The following is a 25274-nucleotide window of genomic DNA, read 5'->3' on the forward strand; positions in this document are numbered from 1 at the left end:
GCAGGAATTTGAAGAAATTGAAGAAAATAGGCTGGAAAAACAGCAGCTCCTAAGCAAAGAGATATTCACTCAATCACTATAACTTATTCTAAGATTCAAAATAAAACTTAAATTAAAATACACTTCATAGAATCACAACCTTTTAAGATATATTTTATAATATCCTGTTACTTAGTTATTAATTTACATTCACAGAGAGCCTACTATATGCCAAGTAATGTTCTATGAATATGAAAACGATTAGGACAAAGTTCTTGGCTTAAAGAGCTCACACTCTAATTGGGGAGAGAAATAATTGCTGAAGTACTTCAGTCACATTTGAAATAAAATAACATATAACAGCATCTTAATTAGAGATTAAGTAAGTTCTTTCTTTACCAGGAGATAAAAGTTGATTATCATTTTTTAAAATTATCAACTTCTTTTCAAATACCTGTAGAAGGAAGGGAAACTATTTCCTTTTTTTTTTTTTTTTTTTTTGAGCCAAAACATTTTTAATCCTTTGGTCTTACTTCTGCCCTGTGAAGCAATACAAAATAAATCTCTGTCTTTTGGGTGACAGTTCTTCAAACAAAAAAATTGTACTGTCCTGTTTTACTCATATCAATGACTTTAGACTAAATCTCAAATCTCTTCCATATCTTTAACTATAGCTAGATGAAATCTTGACCTTTGAAAGTCCCATTTCTGCAATCTACACCCAGTAATTTGACAGCTTGGAAATATTCTGGCCTAATGCTCTAGTGAGAGACTCTTGTGCCTCTGTTTATATTCCTACAGAGAAATTAGTTGATGGGTCGATGGCAAATAATTGTCAGTGTTAAGTGACTACCCCATCTCCCCTATCTCCCCAGGGTCTATAAGAGTTTATTCCTATGTTTGCAGGATTTCACAAGAGAGAAAGAAAACAAAAAAACTGAGTCAATTATGGTATTCAGACCTATACCATGTATTGATGTTTTTAGGAAACCATAAGTTGTGATGTAATAATAATGCAGAATTCATTAATTTATTCATTCAGCAATTATTATTATTTTTTTGTGGTCTAATGCCTTTTTTAAAATTTTTATTTTTTTAACTTTTTTTTTATTGATTTATAATCATTTTACAATGTTGTGTCAAATTCCAGTGTAGAGCACAATTTTTCAGTTATACATGAGCATATATATATTCATTGTCGCATTTTTTTCTCTGTGAGCTACCATAAGATCTTGTGTATATTTCCCTGTGCTATACAGTATAATCTTGTTTATCTATTCTACAATTTTGAAATCCCATCTATCCCTTCCCACCCTCTGCCCCCTTGGCAACCACAAGTTTATATTCTATGTCTGTAAGTCTATTTCTGTTTTGTATTTATGCTTTCTTTTTTTTTTTTTTTTAATTCCACATGTGAGCAATCTCATATGGTATTTTTCTTTCTCTTTCTGGCTTACTTCACTTAGAATGACATTCTCCAGGAGCATCCATGTTACTGCAAATAGCGTTATGTTGTTGGTTTTTATGGCTGAATAGTATTCCATTGTATAAATATACTACATCTTCTTTATCCAGTCATCTGTTGATGGACATTTGGGCTGTTTCCATGTCTTGGCTATTGTAAATAATGCTGCTATGAACATTGGGGTGCAGGAGTCATCCTGAAGTAGGGTTCCTTCTGGATATATGCCCAGGAGCGGGATTACTGGGTCATGTGCTAAGTCTATTCCTAGTCTTTTGAGGAACCTCCATACTGTTTTCCACAGTGGCTGCACCAAACTGCATTCCCATCAGCAGTGAAGGAGGGTTCCCTTTTCTCCACAGCCTCTCCAGCATTTGTCATTTGTGGATTTTTGAATGACGGCCATTCTGACTGGTGTGAGGTGATACCTCATTGTAGTTTTGATTTGCATTTCTCTGATAATTAATGATATTGAGCATTTTTTCATGTGCCTATTGATCATAGCAATTATTTATTGCTATCCTTTTCGTCCTCTCTGGACCCAGATCATTTAAATTTTCCATTAGGTTGTACCAGGTTGTCTATTACTGTAGAAACAGGAACTTAATATAAACTGGATAGCCCTTAGACCAGCAATTACAAGCAAATTTTCCCTAGCCTAAGAAATCCACTGATATTTATACAAACATTTATCAAACGTCTAGTATATACAAGGCTCTAAGCCACACTGGGGAACACTTTGGGGAGCAAAGCATACACAGGTGCTGCCATGCAAGTGCTGTCAAGGTTCAAGAATATGCTCTTTTCTTGGCTGCTTTTCCAGTAAGCCTTAGAAAGACTGAGAAAGAAGAGACCATGTAGCTCTTTCTCTATAAAATTTGCATTGTCCTGACAATGTTTTCCATTGAAGTCTGAGCTAATTTTATGTAACCAAAACCTTGGGTGTTACCACAAATTCCTTCGAGAAAAAAAAATGTTATGGCAAAGAAGATCAGTGTTGAAGATTTTTCTGATAATCAGCCTGGTTTTTCTTTGCCCACTGTCATCCATTACCTTAGTTGTTTAGCTACTCTCTTTACTTGGCATTTACAAGACTTAAATACTTCAGGGTGGTCCTGACATTTTCATTAAAATGCTATGAGCTGAGTGCTCCTTCTCTAGGCTGATGGTGTATTTTCAGGTGCACTAACAGAGATCATTCTTTCTTTATACAGCAGCAGCATTGAAAATAAAGCTGTGTTTCCTAAAAGGTGAACGGGCATGGGTGAGGGGTGAGGCTGGGGTGATGATTAAATGTGAGAAATCATGTACCTCTTTACAGCTTAATGACAAATTTCAGTGTCTTCAGAATTAGGTTGTTTCTGAGTGCGGGGCCAGTTATTATTCAGGCTTTGTTACATTATTTGTTTCTGTTACCAGAGAGATGGTGTCCCAAGCAGCAGTCCGGCTTGGAATCTCAAGCACTATGAATCACTGAGCCGAGAATCGGCAGGGTTCTCTTCTTGCATCCCATTTTGTGATGCTTACTAGTGACAGGGACTCAGGAAGAACACGTGTAGCAGCCAGCTTTCTGGCTTTCAGTTAGTCATTCATTTCCCCTTTTCCTCATGTTTGTACCAGCTACCCATCTTCAGTTTTAAGATTGTGACTATTATAAGATTATGGACCAGAAAAGCTCCTTTTTTTGTCCTCTTGTTTCCAGAAAAATCAACACCTGAGCTTCTCTAAACCATAATTATTATTATACCTAATGTTTACTATCTGTTGGGTTCTGTGGAAATCACTTTACATGGATAATTTTATTTCATTCTTGACAATTATAAAAGGTAGATATTGGTATTCTCTCCATTTTATAGATTAGGAAACTGAGACTTAGAGAAGTTGAATACTTTCCTAAGACAGTACTTTGCATTTAGCAATTAGTGAGCTTGGAATTAAACCAAGTATTCTGACTCCAGACCCTATACAGTTAACCTCTAAGTCATTGCTCTCTGATTACTTGTCTCTAGAAAAAAATCACCTTATTTAATTTTAACTTTGATATCTTAAAGTCTTTGTGAATATTAAATATCAAATTCACCCTTAACATTTCCCCCCAGTAGATTGTAAGTTCCATGAAGACAGTCTGCTTTGTTTATATACTTTGTATATTCAGAACTAGAGCTGGCATATAAAAGGTGCTGTAATATTTTTTGAATGACTGAATGAACTCATTGGCATGTTTATATTCTTAGCAACATATTATAGACCTAATTATACATAATGATTGACTATCTATATATGACTGCCAGCCAGATGTTTTTAGTTTTAAAAAAATTTGTTTTAATAAAAAAGCTTAATGAACTCCCATCACTCAGCTTTAACAATGATCAGTATTCTATCTTTCCAGACATAGTGTGTTTATAGTCCAAGATTACTCTTAATAAAGATCTCTTAACAAGCTTCAATGAAACAACAGTGAAATCTCCCTGTATCCTCCCACCTCACTCAAGGAACTTAAAAATAAGGTTGCTTTCTGAAGCTTAAACTATGAAATCAGTGTGTAATAATTCAGAGAGGATATGAGCAATTATCTGGAGACAGAATGGTTTCACAGGTCTCAGGACTTATAGTGAATGTACCAGTACATCTAAAGAAAGAGTGTTCCAGGCAAGAAGAGGCATTGGTCAGCAGTGGCATTTTAGAAAGGGAAAATGTACAGAGGTGGTCCTTGACCACACACTTGAAGCACTGTGCTGAGCTGGCTACTCCTGAGAGCGCCTGGTCAGCCTGATAGATCTAGAAGAAAAGATGATTCTTTCCATAGAATCATAGTTAACTTCCCTTATTCTGACTCCAAGGAACCTGCTACATTTGAGCTTGCTTTCCAAGGTGGAGTGCTGGTGAATAGAAATACTCCACCTGTTTGACAGTTGATTTTCTCGTTGTAAAGTGACCCCTTGATGCTCTGGTCTTATGTGTCAGTTTCTTGTGCTTTGTTAGCATGGACTGGCTTCTCTAGGGGCAGGGTTTTTTTTTTAAGCCAAAAATGTTAATATAGTCATGCTTTTCTCACTGAATTATCCTTTGTTCACTGATTTTCAAGGAATTATTTTTATTAGAGTTTAAATAATTCCATTAGTTTAAATACATATTTTGCTTTTGTCAGTTAATAGGTTTTTTTTTTTTTAATTGAATCCAAAAGTTATGAGAATAAAATCCTTATTTGTTCCTTAGGTTGCCTGAACTGCTTAGTAATAACTCTTTGTGTAATTGTTTATTTTATTCCTTATATACTTAATCAATTTTGCTTAAAGTACATTAAGCAATGGCCCAAGTCAGTCTTAAGCCTATTCTGTTTTGTCCCTTGAGTTTGTGGTTCGTTTTTGGCTTTAACATACTCTTTTCCCATTTGATTTTTCATTTTGTCCGAAATGATTCAAGTTTGTTTTATTCTTTTATCCTATTGGCATTTTCTTAGCTTCTCTTTTGCATTGAGTTCTGTTTAGTAGAGTCTGAGTAATTGCCAGAAATTCTGTTTGATTGTCATCACGTTGTCTTGTTTGTGCAGCTCCATCTTGTGTTTCTCTCTGCAGTAGTTTGCCTCTGCGTATCACAATGTTGCAATCTCTAGATCCCATCTTTTAAGATTCCTAATTGAAAAACCCCAAGGTCCCTCACATGAAAATCCACTTGTGGAAAGCTCCATCTGTAATTTATTCCCTCTCGGCATAGTTCCTCAGTGATGTTTTTGAGCTCCTAGTTGGATGTGAGAGATCGTTAAAAATCATCATTTTTTCCTCTTTTTGCAGAAAAAAAAATTGGATTGCTTGAACTTGCTCATTATTTTCTTTTTTTCTGCCTCATATGAACCCAGATAATGATGTTCAGTGCCTGCTAGAGCTGAGAATCGTTATGAAAACAGATTTTTTTTTTTTTTGCTGAAGTGAATATTTTGTGATTTCTGAAGGTGTCCTGTATCAGGGTATTTACATTCCCTTTATAAACCTCTCTAGGGGCTCTTTGCCTTTAGCTTTTTGGAGCACAATTTCATTTCATTTTTTAAATATAAATTCCAAAGATGGAATCATTGAGCCCAGTTGAGAAGATCCCACATTACTTGCTATTTGACTTCAAGTACAGTAATCTGTTTTTTGTTGTTGTTACAGTGTAGGGGACATCTGTTCTGTTGTGTCTGATTATCCGTGAGTTGATTTTGGTCTCCTTGGGGTCCAGACACTGCATCAGGACCCATCAGTACCAATTTTATTCCTCAGGAGGCTTTAATGCTTCTTCGCTGTAGCTGCTCCTTGTACTTTTTCATGAGGACAAGTTAACAAGCTTCTCCCCACTAAACTCTTACCTCTTCTGATTTACTAATCAGATTGAAGTTAAATTTAACATGTGAAGCTTAGCTTTGCCCGTTTCTAAATAAAAACTATTCAGAATGTAAACAAACAATTTCAAAGAGAAACTTATTTGCCCTCCTCTTGTAGTTTGACTTTAACTATTAAAAAGTACATTCTACATCCATATTTTAAAAAATGGATGCCAATTAAATAATATTTAAGTAAACTGTGTTATAAATTGGCATGTTTTAGTGTGAATTGGTATATTCTGGTACGTGCTTTGCCTCCAGTGAATATTTCAATTAGTTGGTGTCATTTGCTTTTTTCTTACTTTATTTCTCTTTCTTTAGTCATCATGATAGGAAAAGAGAATTATATCTGCCTTGTAATCAGTGATATGGTGATAAATGTTTAATAACCAACTCTGGGGCCGGGGAAGCAGTTCTGATTTGTAGCATTTGTAGATCTCTGGGTGTAAATAGCTGCCGCGTGGCGTTACTAGAGTTGGAAAGAGAGGTGCAGCAGCCCACCGTTACACAGTATTCCACCAGACAGACAGCACGGAGGTAAAGGACCTCCAGAGCACGGACAGTCATGAAACAGTAAAGTCATTAGGAAGTGTGGGCTGTGAGTATTCATTATCTTTGTTTTTAGTATAATTTTTTAAATTGTAAGCTTATATAATTTAATTTTTGATAATGACTAAATTTAACAACCCACTTACCAAATTCCTAAAAATTCATGAATTAGCTCTTGTGCGCTGTTACGAGCTGGCTCCAGCATACCAGTGCTCGTAGTGGTGGAAGGAATCACTCTGATCCTTCAGTCTTAGGTTTTTCTAACATTCTAACTGGAGACCCTGATCTTCCACCATCAAATTTTTCTCCCACCCTTTAGAGACTGCCCATGAGCTCCTCACTTTTACCTACCAGAGAAAGCATATTAACCTTGGCTGCCGTTTGCTGTGAACTGAAAAAAGGAGCCTGTGAAAAATCTTTGTATATTTCAGTAGCCAAAGTTTTTTTTTCTTCTTTTATCCTTCAAGTATATAAAATAGTGTCATGGGTCTTATAGGACATTTCTTCTTCCCCGGGGGCCAGCTGGATCTTTGTTGATAACACCCTGTCAATCCATCTGGCAGGACCCTAATGCTACCTCCCAGTAAGTAGAAGGAAATACCAGTTAGTCTCTGGACTACTTTAACAACTTATATTGAAAATCTGCTTTTTAAATGTCCCCCAGTTTTACTTAACCTGGTAATGTGCTCTGCTCAATGTCCTGTAATCTAGTATTAAGATCTCACAGCATATAGATTTTGAAACATCTTGTATCTAGTGTACTGAGGGACTCATTTTAAGTCATACAGTTCTGAAGTTGAACTTTTACATTTCTTTTCTTACTTCCAGCCCTGGCCTGGTGGTGACAGCAGAACATCATGCAATCAGTGTTACCAGGCAATCATAGAAAGATACATATACATGATCATTAAAATAAATACATCAGAACAAAGTATGTGAGACTGTTCCATTAACATAACTAACAGCTGAAATGTAACAGCAAATCAACACATGTGCTACAACATTTGGTGTTATTCTTGACTTTGCCTTTTAAGGCTACACAGGAATTGTTCTTATTTTCATTGGAACACAGCTGAGTGTCAAGCTGCAGCTCATCAAATGGCCCCTACTTATGGAAAAGATGCTCTCCCAAAGACTGTGCTCACCTTTGGCACAGTGAGCATGCTTTGCTGGGTGCTTCTACAGCATGATAATTGGAATCTAACCCCATAGTTGTCATCATTTAGTCTTCGGTACAAAGAGAAATCCAAATAGCACAAAGAGTTGTGGAAACCCTTCCTTTCCTTTCCTTTCCTTTCCTTTCCTTTCCTTTCCTTTCCTTTCCTTTCCTTCCCTTTCCTTTCCTTCCTTTCCTTTCCTTTCCTTCCCTTCCTTCTTCCCTTCCCTTCCCTTCCCTTCCCTTTCCTTTCCTTTCCCTTCCTTTCCCTTCCCTCCCTTCCTTTCTTTCTTTCTTTCTTTCTTTCTTTCTTTCTTTCTTTCTTTCTTTCTTTTCTTTTTCTTTTCTTTCTTTCTTTCTTTCTTTCTTTCTTTCTTTCTTTCTTCCTTCCTTCCTTCCTTCCTTCCTTCCTTCCTTCCTTCCTTTCTTCTTCCCTTTTCCTTCCTTCCTTTCTTTCTTTCTTTCTTTCTTTCTTTCTTTCTTTCTTTCTTTCTTTCTTTCTTTCTTTCTTTCTTTCTTTCTTTCTTTCTTTCTTTCTTTCTTCCTTCCTTCCTTCCTTCCTTCCTTCCTTCCTTCTTCTTTCTTTCTTTCTTTCTTTCTTTCTTTCTTTCTTTCTTTCTTTCTTTCTTTCTTTCTTTCTTTTCTTTCTTTCTTTTCTTTCTTTCTTTCTTTTCTTTCTTTCATTACACTGTTAAAAACAAGAATAAATTCAATAAGCCTCAAATTCTACTCTCCCAGATATGCTCATCTAGGCTTTATGATGCAGTAGGAAAACATCAATACATTCCAGGGTCTATGAGAATCAATAAAATGTCCAAAAACCAAGACTGGAATGCATTTTCATACACTTGAAAGGAGGTATGTATCCACTTTCATCCAAGAATATGCTCATAACATGCACTTTCAAAATGATTTTGAAAACTGTTAAGTGCTGAAATCTTGCATGAATAATATCTTAGCATTGGTGAAAATGTAAATTGAAGTGGGAAATGTCATATTTTAATTTGAGCCATCTCCTATGTAGTACAATACAGCTGTTGTGTTCAGGATTTTACTTCTAGTTAATGAAGCATCTGAGATTTCCTTGAAGAGGCAAACAGAAATATTTTCTTATTTTTTCCTATAATACCAACAAGCTAATGGGTATTAATAGTAATTTAAATTAAATATATTTTTAATTGAAGTACAGTCAGTTACAATGTGTCAGTTTCTGATATACAGCATAATGTTTCAGTCATATGTATACATACATTAATTCGTTTTCATAAAATTAAATGTTATTTGTCATCTAAACATCTTTTAGAAAAAGCAAAATATTTATGAAAATATTTCTCTCCTTTTCTCTCTGCCTTCGTCTTCATTTCTCCCAATTTGTTCCTACATTCCACTTTCCAATTCAGTTCTTCCTCTCATCTCCAAGGTATCCATCCTACATCTTTTTCTCTTACTAGTCTTGAGAGTTTAGTTTAAAAAGAAAACTAACTTGCAGAATTTCAAGACTGTAAGAGATGTTTAAGGGGGAGGCGTTGCTTTTTTTTTTTTTTCCTTTCTGATACAGATGCCAAGAAAGTGAGTCACAGGCACAGGTGTAGAGCAGGGCTGGGCAAGCCGCCCGTCGTGCATTTCCTGATTACATAACCTCTGAGTGTCTCCAGGAGAGATGGGGTTTAGAGCCATGCTGTGTGCAGTGCCAGGCAGTCTGATCACAGACAGGCAGTGCTTGTATCCCTCTCAGAAACTTTCCTGCTGTGTTGTTAAAGCATCATAGGTTAGTGTTTAAATTGGAATGATGTGGGCCACAGCTGTGCATGAGTGAATCTCTGCTTTAATGTGAATCAGAGTAACTGACTGAGAAATGAAGGGAACATTTTCTTTTCCAACATTAGCTACATTGTTATTTGCTCAGTGGCTAGAAGGGAAGAACTGGGTGGCCAACAAAAAAGCAAATGATCCAGGATATTTAATATTTCTATCCTGTAACTAGAGTTTATCATTTAGCGATCATAAAGCATAATCTTTAGATTCCATTGGAAAGTCAGCTTACATCAACTTAAAAATGATTTTCATCATCTTTATATAGACCTTAAAGATGTTGTTTAGCTTCTTAATTTTGTTTCATATATATGATTACATCCTTTGTGTTTATTATATATAGTTAGTGGTCACTTGTCCACTCATCAGTTATCTCTGGATTATTGGAAACATATCAGAAAGACATTCTCAGATTTTAATGGCATAATTAAGTTGAATGTACTATAAGTTTACTGTGTGGCCTAATTAAGGATTGACAAATCAAATCAATTTTCTCCTTTTTACCTCCTTAACCACCTTGGTCCCTACCCACCTGGGGAGGTGAGGAAGAGGGAGAGACCAGAGACCGAGCCTCAAAGGAAGACAATACAGGTGCACAGCGTAGACTGTCATGGGGAGGATGAACTTTCAAGCCCCTTTCTAATGCTTCCTGTTCTGTGATTTTATAATAAGACTGGTAAACAATCAGTGAAGTGAAGGGAGTATGTTGCTCTTAAGGATTATGCTGGTTATCATGGGGGTTGGGTGTTGATACTTGAACAAAGAGAATTACTTAGGTGATAATGAACAATGTTCTGATAAACTGGCTGTGAGGAAGAAAAAAAAAGAAAGAAAAAGAAAAAATGGAAGAGCAAATACCTACATTTAGATACAGAGAGGGGAAATATTTTAATTTCTATTAAGATTTTCATTTACTGCATTTATTCATAAGAGGAAAGTCCATGAAGCTTCAATCCAAGCTCTAAATAAAATATTCCTGGTTTGGGATTTTTGGCTTTTGATAACAGCTATTCAATTCATATGATTGCAAATTAGACAAATGTGTGTTTATTAGAAAGGAATATCCTCTGCCTTTCTTTCCTATATTTTCAGCATTAAGTGTGTCAAGCAGTCCTGAGTCTTGTTTTAGAGAAACTTTAATTTTATCTAACGGATGACAGTTAAACATAGGGAGACCATATAATTTGCCATCTAAACCAGGATTCTTTTGAATATAAAAGGGGAACTATTAATAATTATGCCAAGACAGTGGGCTTAAACCAGAACGAAGTTGTATGGCTACCCTAATTGTAGTTCATTGAGGCTGTAGGATATGCAGTTAAATCATATGCAAACTCATAAAAAGAGATCGGATTTGTGGTTACTGGAGGTAGGGGTGGGGGGAAGGAAAATTGGATGAAGGTAGTCAGAAGGTACAAACATCCAGTTGTAAGATAAGTAAGTACTAGGGATGTAACGTACAACAGGACGACTATAGTTAACATTGCTGTGTAGCATATATGAAAGTTAAGAGAGTAGATCCTAATAGTTCTCATCACAAGGGAAAAAAATCCTTCTTTTTCTGTTTTTGTATCTATATGAGATGGTGGATGTTAACTAAACTTATTGTGGTAATTATTTCATGATATATGTAAGTCAGATCATGCTGTATTCAGTAAACTTTTACAGTGCCATATGTCATTTATATCTCAATAAAACTGAAACAAAATAGTTGAACAATAACAAATATTACACATAGACCCTTGTGGCTTTATAGAGCATAGTACGAGTTGGGCACAGTAGCCTGGAAAGGATCTGACCTAGCTTGGCCAGAGGACTGAGTTTTTTTATCTTTTTAATTGGGATGGAAATGCTGCCCCGTATTTCCTCCTCATATTTTTATACTTGGTCTTGTCAGTTTCTGCTTGTTTCGTTATAGAGAATTAAGTTCACAGGACTTGCATTTGAGGAGAAAGGAGAAGAGTCAAAGATCATGCCATGAGTGGTATGTTATTAATAAAAACTGGAAACACAGAAGGAAATGGCAGGCTTGGGAAGATAGGGAATGGTAATTTTTTACGTTATTGAGTCCTTGAGTTTGAAGGGCTGGATGCTATCCATGTAGCTATAACAAGTAGGTAGCCAGAAGCAAAGGTTTTGAATTCAGGAGGGAAATCAGGTCTAAAGCTATATATATCTGGGTTTCTTCCACTGTAGTTGACTGTTAAGTCTCTGAGAATGGATGAAGTCTTTAATTCATTCATTCATCCATCATTCATTCTAAACTCAGCATTTCGTTAGATGCTATAATTACAGTAATAAACAAAGTAAACCCAATCTGTCTTCATAAAGCGTGTGATCCAGTGGGGGGAACACACAAATACAGGGTCCCATGGGCATACATAAGAATGATTCCTGAGCCAGACTTCAGGAGACTTGGTCCTTTGGGATGGAGAGAAGCTCAGCTAAAGGGGAAAAGAGGATGAGAGTGGAGCAAGGGAGAGAGTCCAGAAGGGAAGTCAGCAGTGTTAGAGCTGCGTAAGGAGTCAAGTTGGATTAAGATTAAGGAGAGAAGATATTGAACTGCTGGCTATGTGGTTATTAGTGATCTTAGAGATCAGTTTCACTGGCACGAAAAGCAGATTGCAGTAGATTGAGAGATGAGTGAAAGTGAGTGTGAAGATTTGTAGGGAAGGGAAGGAGACAAAAGGGTGGTAGTTTGTGGACAAAACAGGAAGAATATTTTGGAATGGGAGAGATGCTTCATTTGAACACCTTTGTAGGATAAGGAAGGAGATGGAATCAATGGAAAGATAAGGACATAATTGGTGTTGGGAGGTTCTCGGGGAATGGAGTCAGCAGCACACATGAATTGTTTAGCCTTGGAAAAGAGTCCTTTGAAACAGAGAAAGAAAATGATTTGGAAGAAAGCTCTTGAGAGGAAAATTGAGGGCATTCATACCAGTGGTTTTTCTGAGTTAAGTGGAAGATAAAGTCCACTGAGTGAACAAGCACGGAGGAGGCAAAGTTTAGAAATGGGGGGATGGGGCTGATTAGAAATAAGCAAAATTGCCAAGCTTTGCAATCACAGCTAAGGTTTTTTTTTTTTTCTGTTTGTTAAAGTCTATTAATAATGAAGCCAATTATCATAGTTTTTTTGGGGAGCTTGAAGATAGAATTAGAAAAATGAATGATTAGGCTGACTCAGAATTGGGCCTTGACAGGGCAGAAGATCATGGTGGCAGGAATTCAGGATGTTTTAAGAATGCAGTTGAAATGCTGGACAGTCTTCAGTCCTAATTGTGTAACAAAGTATGAGAAACTAGGTGGTACATGGCTCATTTAGAGGACATGAAGAAGCTGCAGATTGTGCTGAAAGTAAGCAGATCTTGGTGAGAGGTATAAAAGGATGAAGAGTAATGGTCAGAGAGAAGAAGCTGTGCTGTTATATAGTCAGTGCTAAAGTGAAATGCTGTTCATTCTGAAGAAAACCATAGAGCAGAATTCCAGAAGGTAAAAGGCCAAGCCAACTGGATCCAGTTGCATACATGATCTGGCTTTATCCTGACATCATGAGATGGCCACCAGTGTATAGTGAGTGACAGAGTATGTACATGGCATCTAGAGTCTCTCACAGGACTGGAGGTAGCAGCAGATTTTAAAAGACACGAGAGTGAAGGCAAGACTGGGAGTGAAAAGGAAAGGAATCGATTTGGGTATCAACTGGAATCTGACAGTCCTCTTGCTCTTATTCTAGTCACCATTTCAGCTTTTGTATTTTACCCTCTTCACTACTATGCTTTTAAGTCAGAGGATTTGCCCTAATGTCTGTATAGAGTCTGACAGGTGGCACATCAGGCCGTCTGAAAGCACAGCTTTGAACACAGCTGACCCAGTGACATCACTCCTATGTAGAATCTAAAAAGAGAAAAAAGAAGACACAAATGAACTTATTTACAAAACAGAAACAGACTCACAGACATAGGAAACAAACTTATGGTTGCCAGGGGGAACCATGAGAGGTTTGGCCGTGAGAGGATATTCCTGCCAATGTGGAAGCTGACTGCTGATGTTAGCTTAGTGATTTGGGGAGTCAAGTTTACTTTCCTTTGAGGTAAATTTGAAATTTGAAACAAATTCTGGAGACATTTTTTTAGTGTTGTTAATTTGATCATTTTAGTCTTTAGTTTCTTAATTTTCTTTAGTATAGGCATTTATTTTCATTAGTGCGGTTTTTAAAACTTCCAGTGTAGAAAATGTTTAATAGTAGAACTGAATCTGATAAAATTCTAGCTTTTCAAACAGATTAGATTTACAAGTCATTCTTCTGAATAACTCCCAAGGTTAAGAAAAATGGTCATGTGTATGTGAACCAAATTTCATTTTAGATACTATAGAATCACTTGGTAAGAGCGTGGTTCACTTTGGACTATTAAATCCAGCAGACTATGTACCTGTGTTTTAGGGAAGGAAGTTTCCAGACTGTAGATGACCTAATTATATAGAAGATCCCCAGTGGCTCTTATATGCCCTTTCTCCCATATTTCACAACACTTAGGAGGAAAAAAATGTCCTCTGCTGCTGTTCAGGACTCATCTTTTAATAGCTTCAAAAATTTTGAAGTCTATTCCATCTGCTAATTTCCCTTCCCCTTAACCTCATTAATGTTTTCTAAAGAACTTTTAAGTTCTCTTTATCTTCCTAGGAGTTTTCAATACATGACTCTTGAAATTTCTCCCTACTTTTTCTCTTTTATCATCTTGAAGCTTCTTTCTACATCCACACTAATAATCCTTACAACATATGTGCTATATATTGTTTCTTAACTTACCCAGTTCCAAATGTCTTTTATCTCCATTTTTCCTAAGTTAACTGTAGGGATGGCTATATCCTAGGATTCATCATAATTTGGAACTAGGTCAGCTTAAAATGTTTGAACTCTGAGATTTCCCTTTCAGATCATAATCTCAGTTTAGGCCCCTCTCTTCCATTCATTCATATAGCAAATATTTATTGAGTGCCTATTATGTCCTGAACTTGATAGTACTCCCTTCTAACTGTGGTGCGTGTGCTCCTCCTCTGTCTTCACTCCTCGTTCTTTGATACACTGCCCTGCTTATTGTTTGTTACTACCCTGATTCGAACCTGTTTTGTTTTCCTACCTGTAACAGGCCTCATGGTAGATCATTTCAATTGCACTTTAATTCTACACCTTCCATTCTGACTTTTCTTTTGTAGGCTCTTTTACTATTTCCTCTGACTTTATTCATTATTATTATATTTTCCAATCAATATTTATTGATATTTACCTACATATGTGTGCTTTTTGTTGTTCTGAATTCCATCCTGCTTTTGTCTAAGGCCTCCCTTTTTTTTTTAATTTATTTAGTGCAGATCTGCTGGTGATGAATTCTGGTTTTGTTTATTGATTTATGACATCTTTATTTTCATTTTAGAAAAATATTTTTACTAGGTATAGAATTATAGGTTAGCAGTTATTTTCTTTTGACACTTTAAAGACTCAAGGCCAGAGTCTATATCTGGTCGACCCCTGCTCTTAGAGTTTTTTGAGAGCCTGAGGTGTTTATAGGTATTTCCTCACTGACAGGTCCTGAACTACAATTCTTATCCCCTCAGCATTGAGAAATTTCCAAAAACTTCAATTATAGTAATTGTAAGGACTTTGACTTTTTTTTTGGTAACATATTTTTAAAAATTGAAGTACAGTCAGTTTATAATGTGTCAATTTCTGGTGTACAGCATCATGTTCCAGTCATATGTATACATACATATATTTGTATTCATCTTCTTTTTCTTTATAGATTACTACAAAATATTGAGTATAGTTCCCTGTGCTATACAGAAGAAACTTTTTGTTTATCTATTCTATATATAATAGTTAATATTTGCAAATCTCGAACTCCCAGTTTATCTCTTCCCACCCCCTTTCCCCCAGGCAACCATAAGTTTGTTTTCTGTGTCGGTGAGTCTGTTTCTGTTTTGTAAATAAGTTCATTTGTGTCTGCTTTTTTCTTTTTTTAGATTCCACATATGAGTGATGTCATATGGTATTTTTCTTTCTCTTTCTGACCTACTTCCCTTAGAATGATGATCTCCAGATTCATCTATGTTGCTGCAAATGGCATTATTTTATTCTCTTTTTATGACTGAGTAGTATTCCATTGTATACATAAACCACAACTTCTTTATCCAGTCATCTGTCAATGGACATTTAGGTTGTTTCCATGTCTTGGCTATTGTACATAGTGCTGCTATGAACATTGGGTGCATGTATCTTTTCAAATTAGAGTTTAAGGACTTCGACTGTTATTCTGTATGAGATGGGAAGTTGCTGGAGAGTTTGACTAGAGGAGTGATATTCAAAAGAATTACTCTTTTTGCTGTGGTAACAAGAGACTGAAAGAAAGCAAAGAGGAACCTGAGAAGACCAGTTAAGAGGCTGTTGCAAAAAAAAAAACAAAACAGGCTAGAGACGAGGGTGGCATGTAATTTTTTGTTCGGCTGTTAAAATAACTTCCAAACTGCCTCAAATCTTGATCTACTGAAACCATTTCTCCCTTCTGATACCATAGTGATTTATTTCTAAAATTCATGTAATGATGTCACTCCTCAGATTTTCCCCATTATATATCTTTAGGTAAAAATCCAAATTCCTTACCAAAGGATAAAAGATCATATCCACGCTCTGGTACCTGCCTCCCGTTATAGCAACCGCTCTCATTCTACCTCTGTCCTTTAGCCAGTGTTACCTGCTTGGAGACTCGACTCTCCAAGGTTATAAAACCTTCTTAGGCCTCCTTGCCTTGACCCATGTTTTCCTTTTTGAACTATCCTCGTCGACTCCCTTCTCTTATCTGGCTGACTCCAACTCATCTTTAAAAATTCAAATTAAAGACTAAGGCTAAGAAGCTTTTCTTCTCTTTGAAGAGTTTCTGGACCTTTTCCTTCCCCAGTTCCAAGACAAAAATGGGTCTTCTCTGTGGATTCAGTACAATTCAATAAACGTTTATGGAATCTGCTCTCTACCAAGAACAGTTTTAGGAGCTGGAGAATCACGGAAGACTAAGCTGCAGTATTTGCCCTCGAGGACCTTGTTCTAGAAGAGAAGACACATGAATACAGAATCGCATTATAGTCTGGTAGGGTAGAAAAGTATGCTCTTGGGAGGAAGATGTGAGTGAAAGCTTCCTGGAAGAGAAGAAATCCATGTTGGATTTTTTTGTATGTATATTTTTTATTGAAGTATAGTCAATACTGTGTCAATTTCTGATGTTCAGCTAATGCTTCAGTCATACATGAACATACGTATATTTGTTTTAATATTTTTTTACCATACGTTACCATAAGATATTGAATATAGTTCCCTGTGCTATACAGTATAAACTTGTTGTTTGTCTATTTTATATACATTAGTATCTGCAAATCTTTTTAATTTATTTTATTTTATTGAGTTATAGTCAGTTTACAATGTTGTGCCAATTTCCAGTGTAGAGCACAATTTTTCAGTTATACATGAACATACATATATTCATTGTTGCATTCTTTTTCACTGTGAGCTACCACAAGATCTTGTATACATTTCCCTGTGCTATACAGTATAATCTTGTTTAGCTATTCTATTTATACCTGTCAGTATCTACAAATTTTGAACTCCCAGTCTGTCCTTTCCCACCCTCTTCCCCCCTGGCAACCACAGGTTTGTATTCTATGTCTGAGTCTGTTTCTGTTTTGTATTTATGTTCATTTGTCTTTTTCTTTTTTCTTTTTTTTTTTTTTAGATTTCACATATGAGCGATCTTGCATGGTATTTTTCTTTCTCTTTCTGGCTTACTTCACTTAGAATGACATTCTCCAGGGACATCCGTGTTGCTGCAAATAGCGTTATGTTGTCATTTTTTATGCTGAATTAGTATCTGCAAATCTTGAACTCCCAATTTATCCCTTCCCACTCCCTTCCCCCTCTGGTAACCATAAATTTGTTTTCTATGTCTGTAAGTCTTTTTCTGTTTTGTAAATAAGTTGGTTTGTCTTTTTTTTTAGATTCCACATATAAGTAATATCATATGGTATTTTTCTTTCTCTTTCTGGCTTACTTCACTTAGAATGATGATCTCCAGGTCCATCCATGTTGCTGCACCATGTTGGTTTTTAAAGAATAATTCAAAGTTTGTTGAGCAGGCTGCGTGCATGGGGTAGGGCAAATATCCAAGGCTAAAGGAACAACTTGTGCAGTGGTATGGAATGAGAAAACAGCAAAGCTTAGGGAAATTACAGAAAAATTGGTGTTTGAGCATAAAGCTTAAAAGGTGATTGATAGGGGGTGAGCTTGAACAGAATGAACAGGCAATCATTGAAGATCTTATTTGCAATGAATACCTTTATTGTGGTGCTTGCCATGCTATATTGTTAACACTGTTTTTCATCTCCATGTCACACCAAAAGGCTTCTTCAGGCCTGCATTGGGTCTTAATCATTAATCTCTGCACACACAGCACCTACCCAAGTGTCTAAGATGTAGCAGATATTCAGCAAATACTTACCAATGTGAATCCATTTAAAATTTATGAAAGGCTCTTTTACGTAAGACTATTATTTGGTGTTTGGCACCAATCTATCTATCTATCACTTGGGTTCAGTCTAGGCATTATTAGGTCCAAAATCTAAGTATAAAAATAAAATTGAAATAAAATACAATTAGAGATTCTTAGTAAAACTACATTTAAATCTGATGTGTAGGGCATGACATATCCAGTAAATATCATTTAAAAAATAAAATGTTATTAAATTACCTCTCAGATTTAAATGGCTGTTATTGAGGGAGAAGACAAATGAGTAAAATGGAATACATACTTATGCAGCTTTGTCTAGGAAGCTAGAAGTTCCATCTGTATCTTTCCATTCATTCTTATCTCCTTCTGCATCCCTTCCACTGCATTAGACACCAGGTGGAGACGTGTAAGAACTCTGCACCTCAGTTAGGGAGGGCAGGTGGTCTCCTGGGTCTCTAGACTAGAAGAGTGATAGCCAGTTTTCAGCCCTGGTGTATTCTTGCCTCTTGTTTCCAAAAGGGCATTTCAAAGCACTTTGGAAAGTAGCACAAATGTGTTAGAAATGTCATGAACATAAGAAAAAAAGGGGACATATAGTGTGGAATCTATCATAATAGTACATAGCAGTAATCTGAGAAAAAATGGAATATTCATATCATGCATTGTTTTACAAGATACACTGGCCAATTGACTAATTTCCAATGAAGAAATAGGAAAAAAAATGAAAGGCAAAGTTTTTTGAATGAACACATTGCTTTGTCTTAAGTAGTCTGCACATCTCTTCAAGAAAAAAAATCACTTGAACTTGTCTGCCTTCTCTTACCTTTTAAAATATGCTTTTGCTAAGGAATCTACTAACCATTATGTTTTCTCCCAATATCCTCTCCTTTCTCCCCCTTCTCCCATAGTATCTTTTTGCCACATACATTGCTCCTTCAGCCACTCTTGACATTGGACTCCACCAGGAAAAGAAAAAAGAAATTTATATGAAAATACAGCCACCATTTGAAGACCTTTTTGACACAGCAGAAGAATATATCCTTCTCCTCCTTCTTGAGCCCTGGACAAAGATGGTAAAATCAGACCAAGTTGCTTACGGAAAGGTATTGTGGCTCTGATCAATTGTATGTGGACCATTCAGATCTACTACAAAACTGATGATAAGTTAACTCACAAGAGAGAAAAGCTGGAAAAAGGTTTCATACGGGCCAAGGACTCAGAGTTAAGATTTGGGCAGTCACAAAATTGGGGCAGGGAAAGTATTTATTAACTTAATTATTTATCAGTTTCCCTATTGCCTCCTAACAAAAGACTAAAATCAATGTCATTTTTTAATTCTCTCTACAAATATGTCAGCAGAGAGAAACCTGAGTTTTGGTTTCCTATGAATCAATAAAATACGCCATGATAATATAGTGGCTTTGTCCCTTCCTGTGTTTCTCAGCAGTGGCCTTAATTTAATTAATGGAAAAAGCCCGTTTATTTTTCTGCTGGATGAGTTATAGTGAATATTACACCCATGGAAAATAAAAACGTTTCATATGTATTGTGGAAGGCATACTCTCTGACTTCAGTGCTGCTGTTTTAAAACACCCCAGATGTTCATCAGGTCAGACTGCTTGATGGGATAAAAGTGTCAACACATCTTTTTTTTTGTTCCAGAAAAGGTCATTTTTTTTTTAAACCTCAGTGCTTGAATATTTTCGCTTTTCTCTTGATGGGTGGAGGACATTTCTTTAAATGTTTATTCTGAATCACAAATTAAAACCATTCGTGTGTATTTTTAATATTAAGTTAATGCTTGTCCTTTGTACATGAGGTCATTTCAAAGGGAACTCTGCTGTCTTTGTATTGCCCTTCTTCGCTCGTATCTCCTCAACAACTTCTGAGTCATGTCTTCTTCCAGAAAGGATGGGTTAGGTAATTAGGATAAAATTAATACCACAACACCTTGGATAGAATGACTCTATTGGATTGTGACCAAAACAACCTTTATGACTTACTAAATTCACTGACCAAAATAATGAGTTTTTAACCCCTGATTTCTTTTCATCCTGAAAAATTAGCTTTCACATCCTTTCTACTACAAAAATACGTATTTTACACTAGGAAAATTGGGATATCATAAATGAAATTTTAAAAAAATTCTCTCCAGTAATTATTTTAAACATAGTTGTATAATGTAGAGGAAACTGGATCTGAGATATGGTCCTAGGGTGACAAAACAGTTAGAACTATGACTAACTTCCCTAAACCAAAAAGTCTGGGCATTAGTAGTGATTCTTATAAAATTCATGGGAAAAATTATATACCATTTTTTAATAAGAGGAATAATAAATTTCTCTTAATTCTAGAAACTTAAATTCAGCCCAGAGGACTTCTCTAAAAGTCCAGCCGACTGGATTATGTAGACTCTTTCCCAAAAAGGATAAACGAGGAGACTTACCCAAAATTAGCTGTTAAACACAGGAAGTTCTCAGTCAGCCAAACTGGTGTTTCCCTGCAACAGAGAGATGGAGAATGAGCTTGTTCTCCTGACCGTTTAAAGCAGTACAGGGCACACGCTGAAGGCTGAGCCCTACTGTGAGGTTTAATTTGAGGATTAACCCTCTCCTCTCTTCCCACAGCTATAAAACCCTCTGCTCACAGACCAGTTACAGTAGAGTTCAGTCATTTCTTATTCTACTGTGAATTATTAGGTCCCCAAAGCTAACAGTGCCTACCTTCATGACTGATATCCTGTTACAGTGAATAGAAGCTGGAAATGTCACCCAACATGTTTGCACTGTCTATTAGTTCACATGGGGTATCCAGAAAGGAGGAATGATCTTTGGTGGCACTGTATCATTACATAGAAATGTATGTATACTTTTAATCACATGCATTTGCAGCCTGACTTTGCTGTCTCTAATATTTTTCGCCATGTTGGTCTTCCTGCTTTTGTCTCCTGACTAGCTTACTTTATTGGCAAGTGTATTTGTTTTTTAGCCCACTGTTTTATTGGCAAATTGTGCATTCTTTCCCCACTTCTTCATAATGCACATTCTTTTGATGTTACAAGCTTTATTATTGTTTTATTATAGGTGGAGCTGGTGGAAGAAACTCGACAGCTAGATTCCACATGCTTCAGAAAACTACAGGCTTTGCATAAAGAGACACTTTTCAAGAAAGCTGAGGTAAGAAACATTCTACTTAGAAAAACAAGTATTTTAACCTGGAGACGATTATCACTGCATAGGTGGGAGGTGGGAGAGGGATCTATATTGAGAAGATCATGTATTGATGTGGTAAGGGACAGGCGGTTTCATTTTCTGCTGCTTCTTTGCCTAGCGTGCTGAATTTGACAGGTGTCACATTATACTGACAATTTAACAGCAAAGCCAGAGAAACAAAGCAGATGAGGTTGCATAGGGAGCCAAGATCCTCACTTGCCTTCAAGCCACACTATGTTCCTTTGAATGGTACTAGTTATTTTCTGTACAGCCACAGCTCTATTTGTTGTCAAGTCACAAAAGAATTAAATCGAGTTTTCCAAACAGAAAAGGAACTGTTGTGTGACAGCAGTAAGCTAAACAATAAAGAAAAAGTATGGAGAGGGCTTGCGAGAGTCAGTACAAAGATCATAAAATTGACTAGGATATTAAAATGTTATTTTGATTTATAAAGATGCAACTTTTGGATTGGCTAAGTAAACCGTGACAGATCTATAAAGCCGTAAGATTAGATGTGTGTATCTATGTAAAAATGACAGTTTAGGTTCATGTTTATTGATATGGAAAATGCCCAGAAAATATTATTATATAAAAATGTAGGGAACAAAAATACTGGGATCATATAATCCTATTTATATAAAATTATACATGCATTTCTACTTGCATACATACATGCAGAGAGAGCTATCTGGACAAATGTTCATCCAAATATTAAAGATAGTGCTGAGAGGTACGGTTTCAGGGGATTTTTTACTTTCTAATTTTACCTACCTGAAATCTGTATTCTTTTACAGTAAAATTTTACACAAACAGTAAAGTTGTTTTTTTTAATGGAATCTTCATGATATTGCCTTATTAACATGGAAGTTCTTTATATGAAACACAGTATCTGGAAAGGATACACAAAAGTCCATAAAGATAGCACATTAGAAAGTTGTATTTAAAATTTTTTTTGATTTATAATACTATTCATAATACTTCTACATATCAAAAATTGATTTTTTAAACATTGGTAATTTATCTCATGGTCTGATGCTTTTCGAAATCAAATAGGGAGATGAATTAATTATACAGCAAGTTACATAAGGAGGGATTTCCAGAGAATAAACTTCTTTAGCTCTTTGCCCTGGAGGGCTCATAAACTGTTCCCAAAACATAAGCAGTCTTTAAAATACCTCACAGTTAACTGTTATATGAAGGAGATTACATTTAAAGTATCTTGTATTACTCTATAACTTTAAAAATTGTTATAGACAAAATAATGTTTTATGTTCATAATATACTAAAGAAAAGAACCAAGTTCTAAAACCATACATAATTGTTTAAGCCTATCTTCATTTTTGATAAACTACATGTATGAATACAAAAAAGACTAGAAGGATGCACGTGAACATGTCAATGGTGGTTACCTCTGAATGGTAGTACTGTGTATGCTTAATGTTTTCTTTTTATTACAAAAGACATATTACTTCTGTACCAAAAAAATTATAAAAGTAACATTTTATAAGCAGGTATATAGTAAATGTTTACTAAATGTTCCTGAAAAGAAGGGAATGGAAAGAAAAGGAACAGAACAGAATTTGATGTGAGTTAGAACCAGATTCTATATTCTTTACCCAGTTCTACTACTGAAGTGATAAATGGCATTGGCCTAATAGTTAATTTTTATTTCAGTTTCTCTATTTAAATTTGGAAAGTAATTTGTTGTATTTAAGAGATTTTTATGGAAAATATTATTCCACTAGGACACCACTTGTGGAATTGGAACTGGCATTTCACCACTTCCTCATGTCTCTAAGCAATCAGAATACTGGAATAATGTGCCTGCAGAATATAAGCATTTTACTTTTAACGATCTGCTTAACAATAAATTGGAGTTTGAACATTTCCGTCAGTTCCTTGAAGCTCATTCTTCAAGGTGAGGAACATAACCATTTTAAAATTTATTTCTCTCTTAAAATGGTATTTTTCTAAGCTATTTACTTTTTGAGCTACTTATTTTGATAAAGTGATTTGGTGCTCAATTTTAGCCATTTCAGTAAAAATTAATGAGCATAACTGTCTCAAACCTGTATGGATAACTTTTTGGTGGAGATCACATTTTCATAATAGCTGCCTCCAAAATGTTATTTTCAGTGATCAAACAAGATGTGTTGATACTTTTAGCATTGGCTAAATGAAAACACCAGTATGATTTATTTTTTCCCTTTCCGCTGCTTCTTTTGTATTTTTCTACACAAGTGCTCTAATTACTATTTGTGAAAAGTTTCTCTTTTATATTTCACTAAGCTACTGAAATTACTGTACTATTTTATAATTTTTGCTAGCTGATATATAAGTGAAACATTGTAGTTTTGCACAGAATCTTGGAACCTTATGACACATATGTCTAATATAAACTGAAGCATTAATCATATTTTTTCCAATACTTTTCTCTCAAGTTAGCAAAAACGGGTTAGACCTGGGAGCCAAATTTCACATATACAGTTTCTCTTCTTTGTGATGCGGATTATTCTAAATTTAGCATGTTGCCAAATAGACATGCAATAGGTGGAAATTTTTACATATTTGAAAATGACAGTACTAGTTCATCATTAATGTAAGAACACTGAGACCCTGCCAATATGGTGGGAGATTTCTTTTCTGATCCCAGTGCTCCTTTTAGTCTTTCATATATTTAGCCAGGAGAAGACAATGTTGTACTCATTAATTTCACGATCTAATCAGATGTGCTAACTAGTCAAGACACTTTCTAAGTTCTGTCAGAAAGACAGCTAGTTTGGTGCTCAGTATAATTGAAAGAAATAACTAAGAAGGACTGTACTTTGTTTTTGTTTTCATTTTAGCATGGACCTTATGTGCTGGACGGACATTGAACAGTTCCGAAGAATAGTTTACAGAGATCGGGAGCAAAGGGAAGCAAAATCTATATATATTAAAAACAAATATCTTAATAAAAAATATTTCTTTGGACCCAACAGTCCAGCTTCTCTTTATCAGCAAGACCAGGTATCAAGATGGAAACACATTTTCTATATTCAAGTATAAAAACTAGTAATTTATTTCTTTTTACCAACAACTTTAAAGTCATCTTTTTTTTTTGCTTTTATGATTGTGTGTTAGACACTTTTGATATCTTTTTAAGGTATTCATAAGTATCTGCAAATGTCTTTACAATTCACTCAAATGTTACATGTTATAAAAGCAGTATTATTTTAAAAAGTAACTTATGGAATGAAAGTAACTTTGTTCATCCACTCACCCATTCATTTGACAAGTATGGGTACCTGTGATATGCAAGACACTGTTCTAGGTGCTCAAGATAAATGGTAAACAAGGTAAACAAAGTCCTTGCACCTTTCAGTTAGCAAGAAAATAGCCATTTTTAGCCATTAAGCCTCATCTCTACCTCTTTTCTGTTCTTCTCGTAGCTGATATTACTCCAAACATAACCAATCATTGAAAAATCCTGTTTGCCATTGTATTGTCCTCCAAAGCTGTTTTTATTGATCAGGAACATAGGTTTGCCATTTTGTTGAACCAAAACCACATACCCTTCATCACAACTTATTAATAACTATACAATGTCATTATTTACATCAAAAATGTCAGGTTGGGATTCCGCATTGGGTTTGAGTATTGATGTAGCACTTTGATCACATAAATTTAACTCAGTTTTTATGGCTTTGAAATATAAAGTATTAAGTGTTATAATTTATTTAATTTGAAGTTTGCTAGTTGTAGAAGTTTGTCAGATCAAATGTATAGCATTTGATTTCTTTATTTTTGTAGTTAAACAGGATGCATATCTTAATGGCAACATGTATAAAATAAAAATCTCAGATTAATTCAGTAAAGTAAAAAAAATTCAGAGATGTTCACAAGTAGAGCATACCACATTAAAAAGCTAGATCTTTTGGAGAAAAATAAGCAAAAGTCCTTGGGAAAAAGAGGGAGAAGAAATTCTAGAATTAAGCAACCTTAACAAGAATGCCTTTGCCATTAGTTCCCTGAGATACAAATCTGGGATATATTAAGCAAAAGTGGTTGGGAGTATCTCAATAAGCACAAGTATGAAATAAACACATGGAAAGCATTTGTTTTCTATTTGGCTTGTGCTGCATTGCGTGAGGTTTCATGGTATCTGATGCTACTGTGTGAACCCTCCACAGTAAAACATGCTGAGAACTTAAAATTC

General features: G+C 35.5%; 1 protein-coding gene across 1 annotated transcript in view; it reads left to right on the top strand.

Moving 5' to 3' along the window:
• The window catches only part of RGS22 (regulator of G protein signaling 22), a 105251-nt gene that overhangs the window by 52531 nt on the left and 27446 nt on the right, over positions 1-25274 (top strand). The window contains exons 15-18 of the mRNA XM_064476931.1: positions 18773-18967; positions 20948-21040; positions 22822-22994; positions 23923-24085. Of these exons, the coding sequence (XP_064333001.1) occupies positions 18773-18967; positions 20948-21040; positions 22822-22994; positions 23923-24085 (624 nt within the window). The remainder of the gene's footprint in view (positions 1-18772; positions 18968-20947; positions 21041-22821; positions 22995-23922; positions 24086-25274) is intronic.

This window comes from Camelus dromedarius, chromosome 20 (genome assembly GCF_036321535.1).
Source record: "Camelus dromedarius isolate mCamDro1 chromosome 20, mCamDro1.pat, whole genome shotgun sequence".
NCBI classification, from domain to species: Eukaryota; Metazoa; Chordata; class Mammalia; order Artiodactyla; family Camelidae; genus Camelus; species Camelus dromedarius.